Below are 17,744 nucleotides of genomic sequence, written 5' to 3'. Positions count from 1 at the left end.
CTTCATCCAGGTGATCGTTCAAGGGAAAGTTACGATACATTGGGCTAGGATGATTAGCCATTGCTTGGACGTACAGTTGAGAAGACTCAAGGCTACTAAGTCTTTCTACATGAGTTCATATGTCATCTATGCCTTGATCAGGAGTGTTGAGTATGCAGGACTACCTCACAGAGGAGTGATTGGAAGAGGACCCGGTGAGGTCAGAGCTTGTGATTCCTATGCCTACTTGCATCATCCGCCAGGAAGTAACTACAAGTTAGTTAATGATACTTTCACGATGAACATCACCAGGACGTTACAAGGTGGGATTCACAACAGATTATCTCAGGATGCCCAGGAATTCATAAAGAGGTACGGTGCTTGGTTCATTCAGTTTCCCAAGTTCACTTATATTAGGGTGCATGGATGTCCTTTACCACCATACATGTTGCCGAGATATCCGACAGACAGAATTGTGTTACTTGAAGTAACGAGACAGTTGGCAGCATATGTGAAGGCATTCAGACACAGACATCAGAATGGAGTTCCAGTACCTATCATTTTGGGTAATTCAGTTGAGGTATGTCCTAATGCTTTAGCCATGGATGACGCAGAGAAGGAGTTAGCCTTGTATTCTTTTCCATCTTTTGCTTTGAGAGAAAGCTTTGATCCACATGGACATTTAGAGGAGACAGTCGGTAGGAAATTTAGACATGAGTACCAAATTGAAGATTTTATGATGAACCTCCTAGATGATTTTGAAGTGAAACGAAAAATGCATTCTAGATTGCCTTTGGATTTCATCAGGAAATGCAGGATTTACAGAGTGGCCGACCAAGCTCAGGACAGTGGCAGACATGTCCAGTCTTCCTATGATCGAGAAAGCAAAACAATAAGGTTAGATTGGAATGAGCCCGAGGTCATGGATCTAGATACTTTGATGGCACCAGTCTTGTCTTGTACTCGCAGATGGGTTGACATACAACATCAGAAGTTGAGAGAACAAGGCATAGCTATGACTTTCACTTTGGAAGAGAAACCAGCCGAAGGTGGAGCTAGTGTGAGTGATGGCAATCCCAATCCTAGAAATTCAGGAGAAGGTAACCTTCGATGTGCCAGTGAGGGCAATCTCCATCCAAGGGGTTCGAAGAGAAAAGAAAGGTCAGAAAAGAAAGAGTCTTCCAAGAGGAAACAAGAGGCTAATAGAGATCGATCATCCGGTACTTCTTCTAGACCTGAGAAGAGAACAATTCAAGTGGAAGAATCCATGGAGTCGATGGTACAGAATGACAGGCAGGAAGAAGGACAGCCACAGCATGGTTCACCAAATGGATCTCTCCAGGACTATGAGTTAGAAGAAGATAATGAAATGACATCTCCTCCCAGAGAAGAAGAAGTGGTACATAAAGAGATTCAAGTTCAAGAGACAAGATCAAATATCCCAGATTGGTTGAAGGAAAGATTAACCAAGGTGATTGTAGTTGAGGACGAGGACAATGCAATTGATTTAGAGAGCCTTGTTGGACATTCCCAGGAAGTGACAGAGAAGAGAAAGGCTACCAAGATGTCCAAGATGATTCGAGATGAGACTGGATCCAGAAAACTGCAGATAGCTACACCGGCAGTAGACAAATATGAAGGTGAGATCCTAGCAGAGGAATATGATATACAGGACATTTGAGCTAGGACCATCCACAGCTGAGCAGACTTTAGACGATGCTACCGACTCATTTGAGGCATTGAAGGACAAGCTTAAAGAAGAAATGGAGAAGAACAGAAAGCTTGAGAGAGAGGTCGGTGCATGGAGGACTTATTTCAGTCACATCAATGAACCTTTGGGACGTCAGGATCCAGCTAGATCACCAATGCAAGCACTTCCACTTCAATCAATCAGTGAGGCAGAAAGATTCAGGAACATGGTTCAACGTACAAGTAATTGGATGGATAGATCTCATACAGTGGCCATAGAATTTGTAACAAGGATGATGAAGATTATTCATCAAGCTATCCAGGTTCTTGAGATAATCCACAATTTAATGATAACAGTAGCTGCATTCGCCCATACCAAGGATGTTATCATTCCTGTCTTGAAAGTTATTAGACACACATCAAGAAAAGTTTTAGCGCAAGAGAAGATCTTGGATGGGGAATCTCACAGTTTGTTTCAGTGGTCAACCTTACTCCATATGAAGAGTGTTTTCTTCGAAGACATTAGTGTTAGATGTGGCCAAGTTGAGGAGGTGATCAATCCGATCCAGGACAGAGTATTTGAGGTACTTCGTACCATTCTTGGTAGAAGGATCGAGGTCGAGACAGATGTGGATATGCAGGAGTTAGAGGATAGAATCAAGGTCATCTTTTGCAAGGACGCAAATGTTACAGATGAGCAATATGATCAAATGTTTGCCACCATGCTCCTGATTGAAAGAACAAAGGAACTTGAATCTACTTGGGACGCAGCTCTTCTAGATGCATTCGATCAGGTCATCCACTTGGAAGAGAGTATGAAGAATCTTCCCGAGATTCCAATTGCAGAAATCGAAGGAATCGTATCAAGATTCATTGCATATGCTAAGAAAGAGAATTGGAAAGGGAATAAGATTCTAAATGAAAGGTTGTTACAGATGACATGACATCTTATTTGTCATTGGTTTATGTCTCCTAGGTTTTTGTGCCAAATTTAATATTTGGCTATGTATTTAATATTGTTCAGTAAAAAGGAGGCCATTTGTAACAAACCCTAATTAGGGTTTGGGTGTCATGATCTTGACCGTTGATCTACTTTCAATCTGGACCTTTCATTGTAATTGAGGATGCTATTTATACCCCCATTTTTCATTTCATTTGGTAATAGTTAATAGTCAATAGTTGTTGTAATAGAGAAGAGAGATAGCTAAGAGATTAGAAGTTAGAAGCAATTTTATTTTGTAGCAAGATTGAGTTTTGAAGAGAGGAATTCAAGCAATTGTTGTACATGATGACTTGGAAATCAATAAAATATTGAAGTTATGGTGTTTTGTTGCAACTTTCTTGGTTATCTTCATGGTTGTTTAATCTACTTGAATCATGCTCAATCAAAGTAGTGTGTTAATTTGAAGGACATTGTGTGAGACTTGATCTTTGGTAGGATTCGTAATCCAAACCACTAGCTTCTTGCTGATTGTAGGAACGCCTTGCGTGGTCAACTGGAGAATACCTTGAATCCCTTAATCTTCAATCATTATTGTATCTTGGATATGTACCTTTGTGGTAGTATCTTTGACCTTTGATGTATTGAATATCATTTTATTACCTTAGAAGATCGCATCAATTTCAATAGAGTTGTTATCTTATGGCGAAATTGAAGTTGGTTGAATCTTGCCAAGTCTTGTCCATACGAAGTCATTCTTAGGGTTAGGCTAGATTAGACCTCTTTCAAACCCTACTCTTTTGTTATTTTTGAAAAGTTTCTTTAGTCTTAGTAAAATCTTTGAACTTTCGGAATATGTAAGACCCCTTGAAGGAAACAGCAAATCACATCATACCGCTGGAAGCTTGTCCACACGTAGAGACCCTACTAACAGAACCTTGGAGTCTTCCTAACTGATCCTTTATGCGAATCTTCAGCAGTTAGAGACTATTTTCTCAAGAGAGGATAAGATGCCTATTGGTATTTTATTCTGTGTATGATGGTGTATAAAATACACGTCAACACTATGGCAGAGGAGGAGGATAGAGCACGATCCGGCACAGGCACCTCACAAGCGGAGACTATGGCTTCTCAGTCATCCAGGACCTACTTTAGACACATTTGTAGGAGGCAAACAGACTACTCTGAGGCTGAGGATGAGCTAGAGCCTAAGCCATAGACTTGTTTTTGTTTTTAGTTATATATATGTTTGGGAACATTTGATGTCATGGATTTTATATACATTTGACAACATTTATAACTCTATATATCTATGTTTTCTATTTCCTTCAGCTACAATTTACATTTCTACGCATGTGATGGATGTATGTTTATGTATGTGATCAAATTAGCTTCTATTTGATGATGTTATAGTGTCTTCAAGCTTTATTCAATAATGGGTGCATGAAACAAGTTTTAAATCGTTAAAAATCTCTAAATTTCAAGGGTTTTTTATTTTGCCGAGTCATAGCCGAGTCACGAGTCGAGTCGGCCTTGCCGAGTCCGAGCCGAGTCTGAGTCTGGGATCTTTGGTTCTATCCTCTCTTGAATAAGGAAACCTCAAATGCTAAACAATGTGATCACTTAAGGTAACCCCAAGGTTCCTATTGTCAGGTCTTGACATGCAATGGATAGACTCAGTGAAATGATGTGATTTGTTGTTCTCACAAAGGACTTATGCTTTACACTTCTACAAAGCAGCTTGAACTTGAACATTCGATATAGCAATTTAAGTGATGCTTTCTTCCCAAACTAACTTAAATTTCTACCAAACAAAGATAAAATGATCAAGGTTAGGGAATCTAATCTAAGACCTATGAACAATGATGATAATGGATAGTGCTTTAGATAGACAAATTCCTTATGGAACTACTTTCTACTTAACCAAAGATAGCTCACAACAACATAGAAAGAGTGCAATCTTCTAGGTAGTGAAAGATTTTCATATTGTTAACATCCATCCAAATACCCAATGTTGGCGCAATCCAAATGAACATCCACAATTAAACTATTGTCAAAATGAGGTTCAGACTAACCATACACTGCACTTTGCAATCAACAAACTACAAATGGTATGAACCAAGGAAATTATCAAATATCTTCACATTTCCCCATTAAAATCAATGAACTTCAACTAAAACTTGAGAAGTAGAAACCATGCAAAATGTTGAAACTTCAGACAAAGATCCACCATATCTTGAAAATTATGTATTGATTTCAACATAGCCTTGGCAACAATTTCTAATCTCCTCCTACTACTACTACTATCGCTATTATTCCTGCAGCTATTGTTAACTTCTAACCCTTTACAAATGAAAAGGCGAAGCCATTTATAGATTTCTCAATTACAAACCAAGGGCCCAGATTGATTCTAAATCAATGGCCAAGATTAAACAATAAAACCCTAAGGTGGCGTTAGTTATAACTAACACCCTAACTACCACCTTTCTACAACTTCTGACCAATGAAAAATAAGATATCCTCAATGGCACAATTTGCGAGGAGCAAGAACAAATAGAATTCCATGTCTTCTAGGATAGTAACAAATCATCTTCTAGGATTGTACGCCCATTATCTCTTTCTTGGGATGAGTTAGGTTCAATGAATCTAGAAAAGTTGACCTCAGATTATTTGATTGGTTGAGGTGAGTAAGCGCCACCTCAACTTGCAAGTTTTACAGAGTTTCTCCTTCCTTCACTTAGCTCTTTGTTTCAACTTCACCTCCATATCATCATAAAGAAGTCTTTGTATCTTCACCACATGAGTTTCTCACTTTGATTAATTCTTTTGAAACTATCTACTCAAGAGTGAAAACTCGTAGTTTTCTCAAAATGCCTTCTTTGTCCTATCTTTTGCTTGTCCATTCCTTACATTCAACATCCTTCTTCATGGCAATCCTTGACCTTGACTTCACTTGCATTGTTGAGATATCCTTTCATCTTCCTTCCAATCATACCTGAAAAGAGAGAAAGTTCCTTGGATTACAATTGTGAATGGATCCTAAGTCAAATCTGGAAAATTTTAAGTGAAATACATTCCTAATTCAATTCAAGAACTTAAAAGAATTTTCATGACAATCATTCTTCAAGAGGAGATTGTGAAACAAACTTTTTGGCTTTTCAAAATGTTATCAATAATTCACACAAAGATGCATCACAAACCCTGTCTCCATTTTTTGCACAAAAATTTCCAAAAAAATAAACCTTAATGACTCTTGATTTCACCTTGAATGGTCTGGAAATAACTTAGAAATACTGAAAATGATGTCTCAAAACTGGGAAAATGTTCAAAAAATGGGGGAGAAAATTGCTCAAATCTGTATTTGAATTGGTGGTTTTCCTTCACAAATCACTTCCTCTAACCTTCAACATCAACTCCTTATTGTCTTGATTCTAATTCAAGCACTTCCCTTTTGCATTTCACTTGACTAGAAACCTGATTTGCTTGCAGAAATTTGCACCTTCTTTGCTGCCGTGATTCACTTATGCTCTTTATTCACTCTACCTTTAAATTCATTTTGAATTTACATGAATTGATGTGAGCTAAGTCACCACGTTCGAATTCGAATTCGAGTTCGACAACCATAAAATTCGGATGAAGTTCGACAAGGGCAAAAAATTCGGAAAAAAAATTCGGTGTTAAATTTATCTTATTTAAAATAAATAAATCAAATATCATTAAAAATTTGAAAATGAATATTAAAATATTATATATTTAAATATACTAATAAAGTTAAACATAAAAGAAAATAAATAATAAATAATGTTTAAAAAATTAGTTATAATATTATTTAATATATAAATTTTATAATATAAAAAATATATTAAATAATAAATATATTATAAAAATAAGTTTAATTTAAATATTTTCAAATATTAAGTTTAACATATTGAATAATAAACAAAATTATATAAAAAATGTGATGTAAAACATAAAGTATAAATAGATTTAATTTAATTTGAAAAAGCAATAAATTAAATTAAGAACAAAACTTTAGAAATTAGTAAAACCTTGTCGTGAAAAGCCATATAAACATCGACTCATTCGCAAAATGGATGAAAAGAGTTTCGTGGGCACAGCTAAACTCCTAGTAATTGGCGGAGCTTTCTCTGCCTTCAACAAAACTTTCTCTTCTGTCATAAAGGGGACCCACCTAAAGGAAATATCTAAAGTCCGTTCGCCCAAGAGTCGCACAAGGGTTGCAGTCGTGTCCAACTTGTTGGGCGTTGTTGGAAGTTTGTTCATCTGTAGTTTGCACTCTCTACCCTCTGCTTGTGTCCTCAATTTGTGCCCTCTACCCTCTGCTCGCATCCAAAGTTTGTGTCCTCTACCCTCTTCCCATGCCCTTTCCTCGTGCCTACAACATCGCGTCTGAGGAAACCCTAGAAAAAAAGTGCCTAACGAAAATAATTTTTAATAAAAATTAACATGTTTCTTTTACTGTGAATTTGTTCCAAACTTTAACGAATATTCTCTGATTGTTGAATATTCAACGAATTTCAAACTTGATGATAGAAGTTCGCTGAATGCGGTGACTTAGGATGTGAGAATGATTCCTTTCCTCATGCATAAATAAGCACTCAAAGACAATTACATCTCCTTGATAAGGGTTGGCTAGATCAGGGTTTTATTTGTCTTTTCATTTTGCAAACCCCCTACCTCAAGCTGGCCTTCTTCCTTATAGTTTTGCATTTAAAATTGAATTCCTTTTGAAGGGAATTTCATGTTTTGTACTAGGTCAGCCTCTTTAGACTTTAAATGACAGCCTCCTCAGACTTTGAATGAGATTGTTTTGAAGGGCTATAAAGATAAGATGAGCGCTCATTTCTTTTGGAATTCTACTCACTTGTACATGCATTTATTCCATGCGGGCAAAGAAAGATGATTCTCAATATGACATGTTGCACATACAAAACTTTGAAAATATATTGTCAGTCCCAAATCACTTTCAAAATAATGAGACGAGGACCAACATACTGCATATGCCTCTGCTGAATTTTGTACTGAATTAAGCAGTTTCACATTTTCATTCATGTTCTAGTTTGAACACTTCCATCATCATACAAGATTTCAATCACCCCATGTATATATATTATCAGTTTACCGTGTGAAACAGCATGTGCCATGCCTAATAGACCTTATTATTTTTCTTCCCATAACGTATCTACCACAAAACTAACTGAACATGAAAAATATTGCAAACAAATTGACAGGCTTCTTGCAGCCCTTACACCATCTAGTACTGAAATTGCCCACACGATCCAAATTCATTTAAACTTTTTCTATCTATGAGATTCATTTCATGTGTATTAGATGAACAAACCAATTTTCAAATGAGCTACTTCAACACAAAGGAAAAATTCTGATAAACAGTGGAGGGAGAAGAAAGAAACCGGAAAATGCTTCTCAACGTCCTCAACATCATTAACTAGTGAAGCTCTTGGATCATCAATAGAAATAGCCACAATTTTCCAATCTAGTTCGCCTTCATCAATCATTGCTAAAGCAGCTAATGGTTTCACTTTGAGTACTTCTCCAATTCTAGCTCGCCTTTCTCCAATCTCAACAACATCAACTGTTCAAAAACATTCACAGAGAAGAGGTTTGTACACATCAACTTTGACTTGCAGCATTATAGTTAAACCACAAAAGTAAGTTATAAGAAACTTTAAGTGAACCTGGGTCATTGTCACCGAAAGCTCCTTCAACTTCTGTGTTCGCAAGAGATGGATCCTCCCATGTTTGTGGAAGCAATCCATAATTCCAATTTATGTTATATCTGTGTTATCTCACAATACAATAAAACAAACAATTAACAAGACACCTGATAAAATAAAGCATGTAACAAATAATGTTGATCTTATTCATTCATGAACAAATCACAGTGATCACCAAAATGGCAAACAATAATAAAGCTTCCTTTAGACCAGAGAAACATCATTGTAGCAAGTATAAAAACTTGCAATTTAATATAGTCTTGAATTCATGAAGATGTGTCAAAGAGTACAACTAAGATGGAGATGGAGGGCAGAAAATCATCCTAAGAATAAGAAATTTCAAATTGCTAGCTCTATGCGCACGGTAGTAATACATTGTACCATATCAAAACCAAAGTATGGCAGTAAGACATTCTACCATGTTTGTATCTTACTATCTCACAATAAAATGAGAATAAACAATTAATAGGACACCTGAAAACTAAAGCATGCAAAAAATTATGTTGATCTTATTCATTCACTAACAAATTAGTGTGATCACCAAAATTAATAAAGCTTCCTCAAGTCCAAAGGCATCATTGTAAAAAGTATAAAAACTTGTGATGTAAATAGTGTCAAACGGTGGAAGCATGGGAACATATAAACTTTATTCATGAAGGATGTGTCAAAGAATATAACTAAGAAGGAAATGGAGCACTGAAAATTATCCTGAGAATAAGAAATTTCAAATTTTTAGCTGAAGCTCTTTGCATGGCATTAATATATTCTGCCATATCAAAACTCCCTTACTGTGAGAGTGTTTCAAAATCTATCTGTCAGTCCAAGAGGAAGTCCCACACAATTTTAAATGGTAGACAAGGAACACTATAGCAAAGTTTGTAATAATAAAAATCACCTTAAAACTCCAGTACAGGGAGAAAGATTGTGTATAATATAGGCAACCCTCTGCATTTACTCACATACTCTAACTCAAAGAGCATCTCCATCAATGTACCCATACCCTTACCCCCACATCTCCAAGTGACTGGTGATAATCCTTGAGATTAAAGTTGCAAGCTACTTGATCAGAGTGAATATCAATGTAAATTCAGGAGGAAAGCATGGTGAAAGGAGGAAAAGTTGTCCATGGATTGAAATCTATATTTATTTTTGTGATCAAGCAGCTCGTATGCACATCGGCTCAACCAGGTTATCTTAGTTTCCTTACCAATAAAAATGTGAATTGTAGCTGCCTGAGTGCTAGGCTGGCTCATATTCGTATGGGTAATATTATCTTTGGCTCACAAATTCTGGTTCAGCCCCTACTTGAAATGTGCAGGTATGAGTTCATGGATACAAAGTCAACTGCCTTCATAACCAGCAACATACAGACAACTACACTGGGCTTGGTGTAACCACTGCCAAATTTACATCCAACTAGACTTAATGAGAGAGGGAGGTTGTTTTTTTTTGGTACTCTTGCACCCATATTACAAGCTTATACCAAACAGCCTCATAAGCTTTGAGCATGATCAGCTATGCAAGGCAGCAACAGAGACATCATTTTTTATGACCATCAAACTAAGACATATAAAAGTAGGAAAGAATGTCTATTGATTAGGTAGTGTGTTTAAATCAGAGAAACGAAAATCACCATGAATCGCCTAAACTCGGCAAGTCCAAGTCCGAGTCATGCTCGCCGAGTCTCTAGGACTCGGACTCGGACTCGTCCGAGTCTGGCGAGCAAAATCGCCAGACTTGCCGAGTTGGCAAGTTTGGCTCAAACTCGCCAAACTCGGCGAGTCCTGAGCCCCAAACTCGGCTACTGGCTGGGTTAGTAAAATGACAAAAAAAAACATTTTAAAAAGTTTTTTTAAAATGAACGGTATCGTCTTTGTTCACTACAACCTCCACCTGAGAATGAGAAAAATTAGGGTTACAACATGCCAGCCAATAGAAAAATAACACCCGACGGCTTTATTAAGATGAGCACTTATTTCTTTTGAAAAATGAGCACTCATATGATGCGATGCCCCTTGACCCCACCTTGGGGGCGCTGCCCCCAAACCCCCGTTGAAAAATATGGGGGGAAACTGCGTCGATAGAAGTAGGGAAAATTTAACCTCTGAGTCTGACACTGATTGGATCGACCAGGTAGATATAGAGGCTGAGACTGTAGCCATGGCAGAGGAGGAGCGGAGAGCACGAGCACAGACAGGAGATTCAAAAGGCAGATAGTGACACGAATGTTCCTGATGTTGGTGAGCATGGCATGGTGTCACGGGGAGCGGCTATGGCTGTTGAATCATCCAGGACCTACCTTAGACGCCTTCGCAAGGGGCCGGGGCCGGAGGGTGCAGGGTCCTCTGAGCCATAGGCTTGTAGTTGTATTTACCTTTGGTATTTGTATGAAACATTTGATGATGATCATATGATGACATGGATTTTTTATTCCATGAGTTTTGTAATATTGTATACATTTGAAAATATTTATATATCTATGTTTGTTATTTCCTTTAGCTACAATTTGCGTTTATGCTTATGTGATTGATGTATACTTGTGTATGTAATCAAATGAGCTGAGTTTGATGATGTTATTGTATCTTTAAGGTGTATTCAATAAAGGGTGCCTGAAACAAGTTTTAAATCTTTAAAAATCTCTAAATTTCTTGAGTTTTTCACTTTCCCGAGTCTAGCCGAGTCTAGAGCCGAGTCTGATGCTGAGTCCAAGTCGGTCTTGCCGAGTCCGAGCCGAGTCTGAGTCCCGTTTCTTTGGTTTAAATAAGAACTAACAGCATTGAATAAAGTAGGTAGAACCTACAAAATGGAACTTTGATGACAGTATTTTGACATGCTCATTGTTGATTAATGATACCTGTTTGAGCCACACCAGTACCAGCAGAGTTTAAAAGATTCCTACTCTTCTCAAAAAGAAAATTATTACCAGGAATAAAGAAACATGGAAAACGTCAGAGGAAAGCATACAGACATGCATGTATGATACTGCATAGCATTATTCTTCTCAAGAAATTGCACTATAAATTATAAAAGTGGACCAACGGATGGGAGGACTCCAACTAGATCAAATGTCAAACAAACTCTAAGAGACAACATACACACAGCCTCACAAGACAGGTGCATCCAACCAACACACCTGACAACAACAGCCCAACAATAACTCATTGAGCCCCCGATGATACTATTGTTGAGCCCACAACTAGAATAACCCACATGGGCAATTGATAATAATGTCTCCCCAAAGATTATATCCCAGTCCCAAGATTAAGTCAATTTCCTCCCAATACAGTATAAAGTCAACTTTCCATTCTGCTCTGTTTTATTTTAATTTTATTTCTAAAACTCTTCTCTTTATTCCTATCCTTGCTTTTTCTTATTATTTTTCAAATAATTAATAATTTTCTTTTGCTCGTTTCTGCCTTCTTTCAAATTTTTACATCTTTCTTTTTTTGAGAATATGCTTTTTTACTTTTCTCTTTTTCCATCTTTTCTTTTAACATTTTTCTTAAACTATTTTTAAATTATCAACTCCATATTTATCTGAGATATTCATTTTTCACAGAGCTACTTTACCATGTAATGTCTTATGACCTGTTTTAATCCTTTTAGGTTTAAGTTTTTAACACTTGATATGAAAGTTGATGTGGAACTTCTTCATACCGATGCAATTGATTATAACTTGTATGACATTTCTCAGGTTGCATATATTGTGTCTGTGAAGCATGAAAGGGTTTAGGCCCTTAGGGTGTTGCTCTTTATTAAAGAAACTTGATTTGAAGCAGATTGCAGGAAAACCTTGCAATATATCATAAGATCTCATTTTTTGCTCCTCTGCCTCAATTTTTGTTCAAAATTATACGATATTGGGGTCAAAAAACCTGCAACCATAATGAATTTTATGTAACTGCAATTTTGCAGAAATTTCAACCACTTCTTTTGATTTTTCACCAAACAAAATCCAATTTCCATTCCATACAATGAAAAATTACTGCAATTTGATCATATTTCCATTGTATACTCTATTGCACTCTACAAATTCCCATTTAGGGTTTTTTCTGCACATTTGCAATTCCTGGTTTCAACATCTAGCATTTGTGATTTTCAATGTCTTTAAAACCTTCCACAAATTCTCTCATAACAATCATTTGAAACTTATGAACACCAATCAAGTTTTCCAAAATATTTCTTGTTGCAATTTCAGGTTAGGGCTTTTTGGTGGTTACCATGCCCCTACTCCAAGAGCGACATTTTTTTAAAATTGAAATTTATTTTTCGCATTAGCTTTTGTTTTAGTTTACTGAAACATAATTTTTATTTTGTTCACATTTAACTAATATAATAATATATATGTTTTCTTTTAAGGTTTTCCAATTCATTTAATCATTTTAATTTTTATTTTTGTTTATAATTTTGTATTTAAACAGAAATAAATAAATTTTAAAATTTATTAAATAATGTATTTATTTTGAAGTGTAATATTAAATAAATTATAAATTTTATTTATTTTTAAAAATAAAATACACTAATATAACATATTAATATTTTTTAAGTTCTATAGTTTTTTAAAAATTTCAAATTTTATTTTTCTTTTTATTTATAATTTTATATTTAAACTTAAAATATAAATTTAAAAATTTACTAAATTATGTATCTATTTTAAATTTTTATATGAAATAAAATTAAAATTCCAAATTGTTATATGATATTTTATATTTATTTTTTAAATAAAACTATTATATGTTATTATTATTATTTAGTTTTATTGGTTGAAGTTATTATTTAAATTTTCATATAATATTTCAAAAGTTTTTAATTTTAAATTTTTAAAATTCTATTTTTCTTTTATTTATAATATTATATTTAAAATTATAAAAAATTAAAATTTTAAAACATAAAAATATTTTATGACAAAAGATTTGTACTTTTTTAACATTTGGAATGAAAGTTTATTTGTTTTTCTGATCTGATCGTCATGCAACATGAAAAAGACTTTGCATGGGCATATTGCATGTCAATTGAGGGTAATAAAGCAAAGTCCAATTTTGCAGCACTAGGTATAATGGAGGGATTATTGATTTCAAATTGCATTTGGCAAAACATTCAACCAATGATGTGAAGGGTAGTGTTGTGACCATTTCACACATCGCCCCATCGCAAATGGGGACCCCCTTTTTTTTGCTTCTTTTTCGCTTGTTTTCGCTTTCGTTTGAGGGTTTTGTTAGTCCGTTAGTTGTCTGGATTTAGGGCTAAGCCTTAGGGTTTTAAATCTTGCCTTTTCGAGCCAGAATCCAGTCACTTTTGAGAGCTTTTGAGCTTTCTTTTCTAGAATGCAAATTTTGAATGCAATGATTTCGCCAAAATGGTCTAATTTTTTCAATTGGAATGTTCTTGCAGAGCTTAAACTTGTCTAAGTGTTGACCGTCAATGTGAATTTTTGTCTGATTGAATATTTTGACCAAATTTTGACTTTTTTGAAGTTTGATCCTGGGCATTGGAATTGATTTGTTTTCGCCTCGTGAAGTGTTAAAATGTGAAAAATCTTGTTATTTTGGCCTGTAGGAGCAAAATCGCTCCTGTCCCTCAGTGAAGGACGGGAGCTCATTTTCAGATATCTCATCATTCTTGCAGAGTCCGGACAAATTTTACGTTTGAAGTGATAGAGAACGACAAGATCTTTCATTTGAATATAAATTGAAGATTTTCATGAGCGCGGAAAGGCCTCCAGGAGGAAAATCGCTCCTGTCCCTCGGTCAAGGACCGGAGCTACGATTCAAATTTCGCCATGTCCATGCAAGATTTTGATAACTCAGCAATTGGAGGACGTCCGAAGGAAGATACTTTGCCAAATGAATATAATTTGAGATGCAAAAAATGAAGGAAAATGACCTATATTGACTAAATCGCTCCTGTCCCTCTCCAAGGGACCAGGGCGAGGTACCTTGTAGCTCTCGTCCCTCTCCCAGGGACCAGAGCGATTTCCTCCATTTTGCAAAATCCAGACAAGGGTCAAGGCAAGTTTACGTTCAAAAACGAAGGAGAACATGAGATGAATGCATTGAATATAAATTGAAGATTTTTGGGACGTCCATAACAGTGTTAAATGCCTAGTTCGCTCCTGTCCCTCAGGAAGGGACCAGAGCGATTTTTGATATAATTGCTTTTCTTGCAAAATTACAAACAATGTCAAGGCATGGGCGGATAGAGTAAAGAAGGACGACTCCGTTGAATATAAACTTGGAACCTGGCAAAGTAAGATGAAGGCCACAAAGGAAGGATCGCTCCTGTCCCTCTCCAAGGGACCAGGGCGATACAATGGTGAAGATACGTCCCTCTCAAGTTCAAGGTCGTTCCTCCGAAGTTCAAGGTCGACACAAGTCAAGACAAGGTGGCGAGGGACATTTCAAGGCGTCTTCATCATGCGCAAACACTCAAAGGACGTTAAAATGAAGAAATTGACACCCTATAACATAGATCGCTCCTGTCCCTTGGGAAGGGACCAAGGCGATGTTAGATGCATTGGCCATTTCATGCAAAATTTACGTAAGGACAAGACATTGCAATGTTTTAGAGGGTCCATGGTATGGTAAAAGGATGATAAACAAGAGTTTTGAACGTGAAATGATCATTATTTTGAGCATGGAGACTATATCGCTCCTGTCCCTCTCCAAGGGACCAGGGCGATTTGCTTTGGATTCCTTGTTTTGCTTCAAGATCAAGCTAAGTCAAGACGTCTTAAGGTAGCATATGGTCCAAGGCATCGTTTGAAGATAATTCGCAAAAGTGTTGAACGTCCAAACATTGCCAAATAATGTAAAAGCCTCACATCGCTCCTGTCCTTTGGACAAGGACCAAGGCGATATCATCAAAAGCACGCACGTTCCTTCAAAGATCAAAGCGAAGCAAGGTTAGGTAAGGTGAAGGACGACGTTTGAAGGGCATTACAATGAAGATCGAAGTGCAAAGTTGACAAGGTCAAGGAAAGGACATGGATCGCTCCTATCCCTCTCCAAGGGACAAGGGCGATGATCCCTTTAATACACTCAAAACTTCATGCGAGCAAATGGAATAAGCGCAAAAGACACGAACAAAGGATGCTATTCGTCCACAATAAAAAATCGAAGTTAAAAGATGCAAGATGGACATGAAAACAAGAAGATCGCTCCTGTCCTTTGGACAAGGACCAGGGCGATATGCACTTAAAGGACACCCATATGCGCACACAAGGCGATCAAATTCGAAGGACCATCAAGGTGATCGATTTTTAACGTGGAGATGAAGGAGTTGGACGTAAGAAATGCAAAAGTCAAGACAAAATGGTGAATCGCTCCTGTCCCTCTCCAAGGGACCAGAGCGATGAGGTACGTCCCTTTGTTTTCCAATTTTGGCGCCAAATAAACAAATTTAAATTTCCTTAAATGCTAAATCGATTAAAAAATTGAAAATCCATTTTTATTTAGCATTTAATATGGCGTTATCTTTTATTAATTATTTTTTGCCTTTATTAAAAATCGAAATTCTCATTTAAAAAAAACGCAAGGCATTAATAATTAATTATTTAATTAATATAAAAATCGATTTGAAGCGCCCAATTAGGCAAGTCGGCCTTGTTATTTTATTGCAAATTATTTAAAAAATGGTTTTATTTGTCAAGTCGGCCTAAGGGGTGAAAGGGTATGAGCGCTATTTATAAGGGGAGTGAAATGTTCATTTTCACATAATCATTTTTACCTTTCTTCATGCGAATCAAGAAGAGGCGAATATAGTGCGAAGTGTGTTCAAAGGTGGTGCGATTTCAAACCAAAGGTGGCGCTAGTATCATCTTGTGTGGAGTGCGAATTGCGTTGAAGGCCAAAGGTGGTGCGAATTTCATTCATCCAAGGGTGGCGCGTAGTTATCAAAAGGTGGTGCGAATTTGAAGACCACACCAAGGGCGAACTTGGAGATCCATCTAAGACCACACCAAAGGCGAATTTGGAGATCATTTAAGACCACGTCTAAGGCATTACTTGAAGATCACGTTCTCTCCAGAGGTGGCGAAGTATATTTTGAGGGAATCATATTGAAGATTATCTTATACCTCAAATTTTGCCCAGGCGAATTTTGTTTTTGCATTCTAGAGTTAGCTCTCTATCGAGGTATGGCGATTTAATTATTATTGTTTTATTCATTCATCGTCATATTTCAAATTTTGATTTTTTTTAAATCTCTTAGCTCAATCGTTGTATTTTAGGAAATGATAACTCTAGGGACTTATCATGAGGTTTCCTAAAATCTATCTCTCTTATCCACGTTATTTATTGCAAAATCTATTTCTTATAATGAAATGTTGTGTAGGTATGGCGACCCCAAAGGCGGGAGCATCCACCAGTCGCTCGGCTCTCATGAAAGAAGATCAGAAGACTGAAGAAGTGGAGACCAAGATCGTGTCCAAGTGGAGCAACATTGGAGATACAAACTTGGGGAACTTTAGCACGAAGAAGTTCCGAGAGGTCCCTTACATCGGCAAGCCATCACCTGTCGCCCGGAGAATAATAGAGAGTGGCATCATTAAGGCGGCCGGTTTTCCTCCAGCCATTCAGTGTCACGAGTTGATGATCGAGTGTGCCCGTCATTACAATCCACAGTCCAGGACAATTGTGTCCAATGAGGGAAACACTTTGGCGTACCTTTCAGAGGAGGCCATAAGTGAAGCCTTCCATCTTCCAGAGCACAGGGACATGATATACAAGAGCATTAAAGGAGCCAGATCAGTGTACGATGATGATCCAGATGCTTGCCTAAGCATAATCAACAAGAACTGGCTACTTAAGAGTCGTCCCCGTCTGAGCAAAGTACCGAACACACCACACCGGATTGATTTCCAAGAGGAGTACAGAGATTTGATTACCATGCTCAACAGAGTTACAGGAGCACCTCATGCCTTCTATTTTGAGAAATGGATGTTTTATTTCATCCAGGTGATTGTTCAAGGAAAGGGTACAATACATTGGGCTAGGATAATTAGCCATTGCTTAGATGTACAATTGAGAAGACTCAGGGCTACTAAGTCCTTCCACATGAGTTCGTATGTCATCTATGCCTTAATAAGGAGCGTCGAGTACGCAGGACTACCTCACAGAGGAGTGATTGGAAGAGGACCCGGCGAGGTCAGAGTTTGTGAATCCTATACCTACTTGCATCATCCACCAGGGAAGAACTACAAGTTAATCAATGATACTTTCACGATGAACATCACCAGGACGTTGCAAGGAGGGATTCACAACAGATTATCTCAGGATGCCCAGGAGTTAATCAAGAGGTACGGTGCTTGGTTCATTCAGTTTCCCAAGTTCACTTACATTAGAGTGTATGGATGTCCTTTACCTCCATACATGTTGCCGAGG

General features: G+C 37.0%; 1 protein-coding gene across 1 annotated transcript in view; it reads right to left on the bottom strand.

The window, feature by feature from the left end:
* Window positions 1-17,744, bottom strand: part of LOC131077714 (soluble inorganic pyrophosphatase 6, chloroplastic) — a 134,449-nt gene that overhangs the window by 80,284 nt on the left and 36,421 nt on the right. The window contains exons 3-4 of the mRNA XM_058015251.2: window positions 8,326-8,426; window positions 8,041-8,222 (exon numbers count right to left, since the gene is read on the bottom strand). Coding sequence (XP_057871234.1) covers window positions 8,041-8,222; window positions 8,326-8,426 — 283 coding nt within the window. The remainder of the gene's footprint in view (window positions 1-8,040; window positions 8,223-8,325; window positions 8,427-17,744) is intronic.

This window comes from Cryptomeria japonica, chromosome 5 (assembly GCF_030272615.1).
Source record: "Cryptomeria japonica chromosome 5, Sugi_1.0, whole genome shotgun sequence".
Lineage (NCBI taxonomy): Eukaryota > Viridiplantae > Streptophyta > Pinopsida > Cupressales > Cupressaceae > Cryptomeria > Cryptomeria japonica.
The sequence above is the reverse complement of the archived record's forward strand: the minus strand, read 5'-3'. Positions and strand labels throughout refer to the sequence as shown.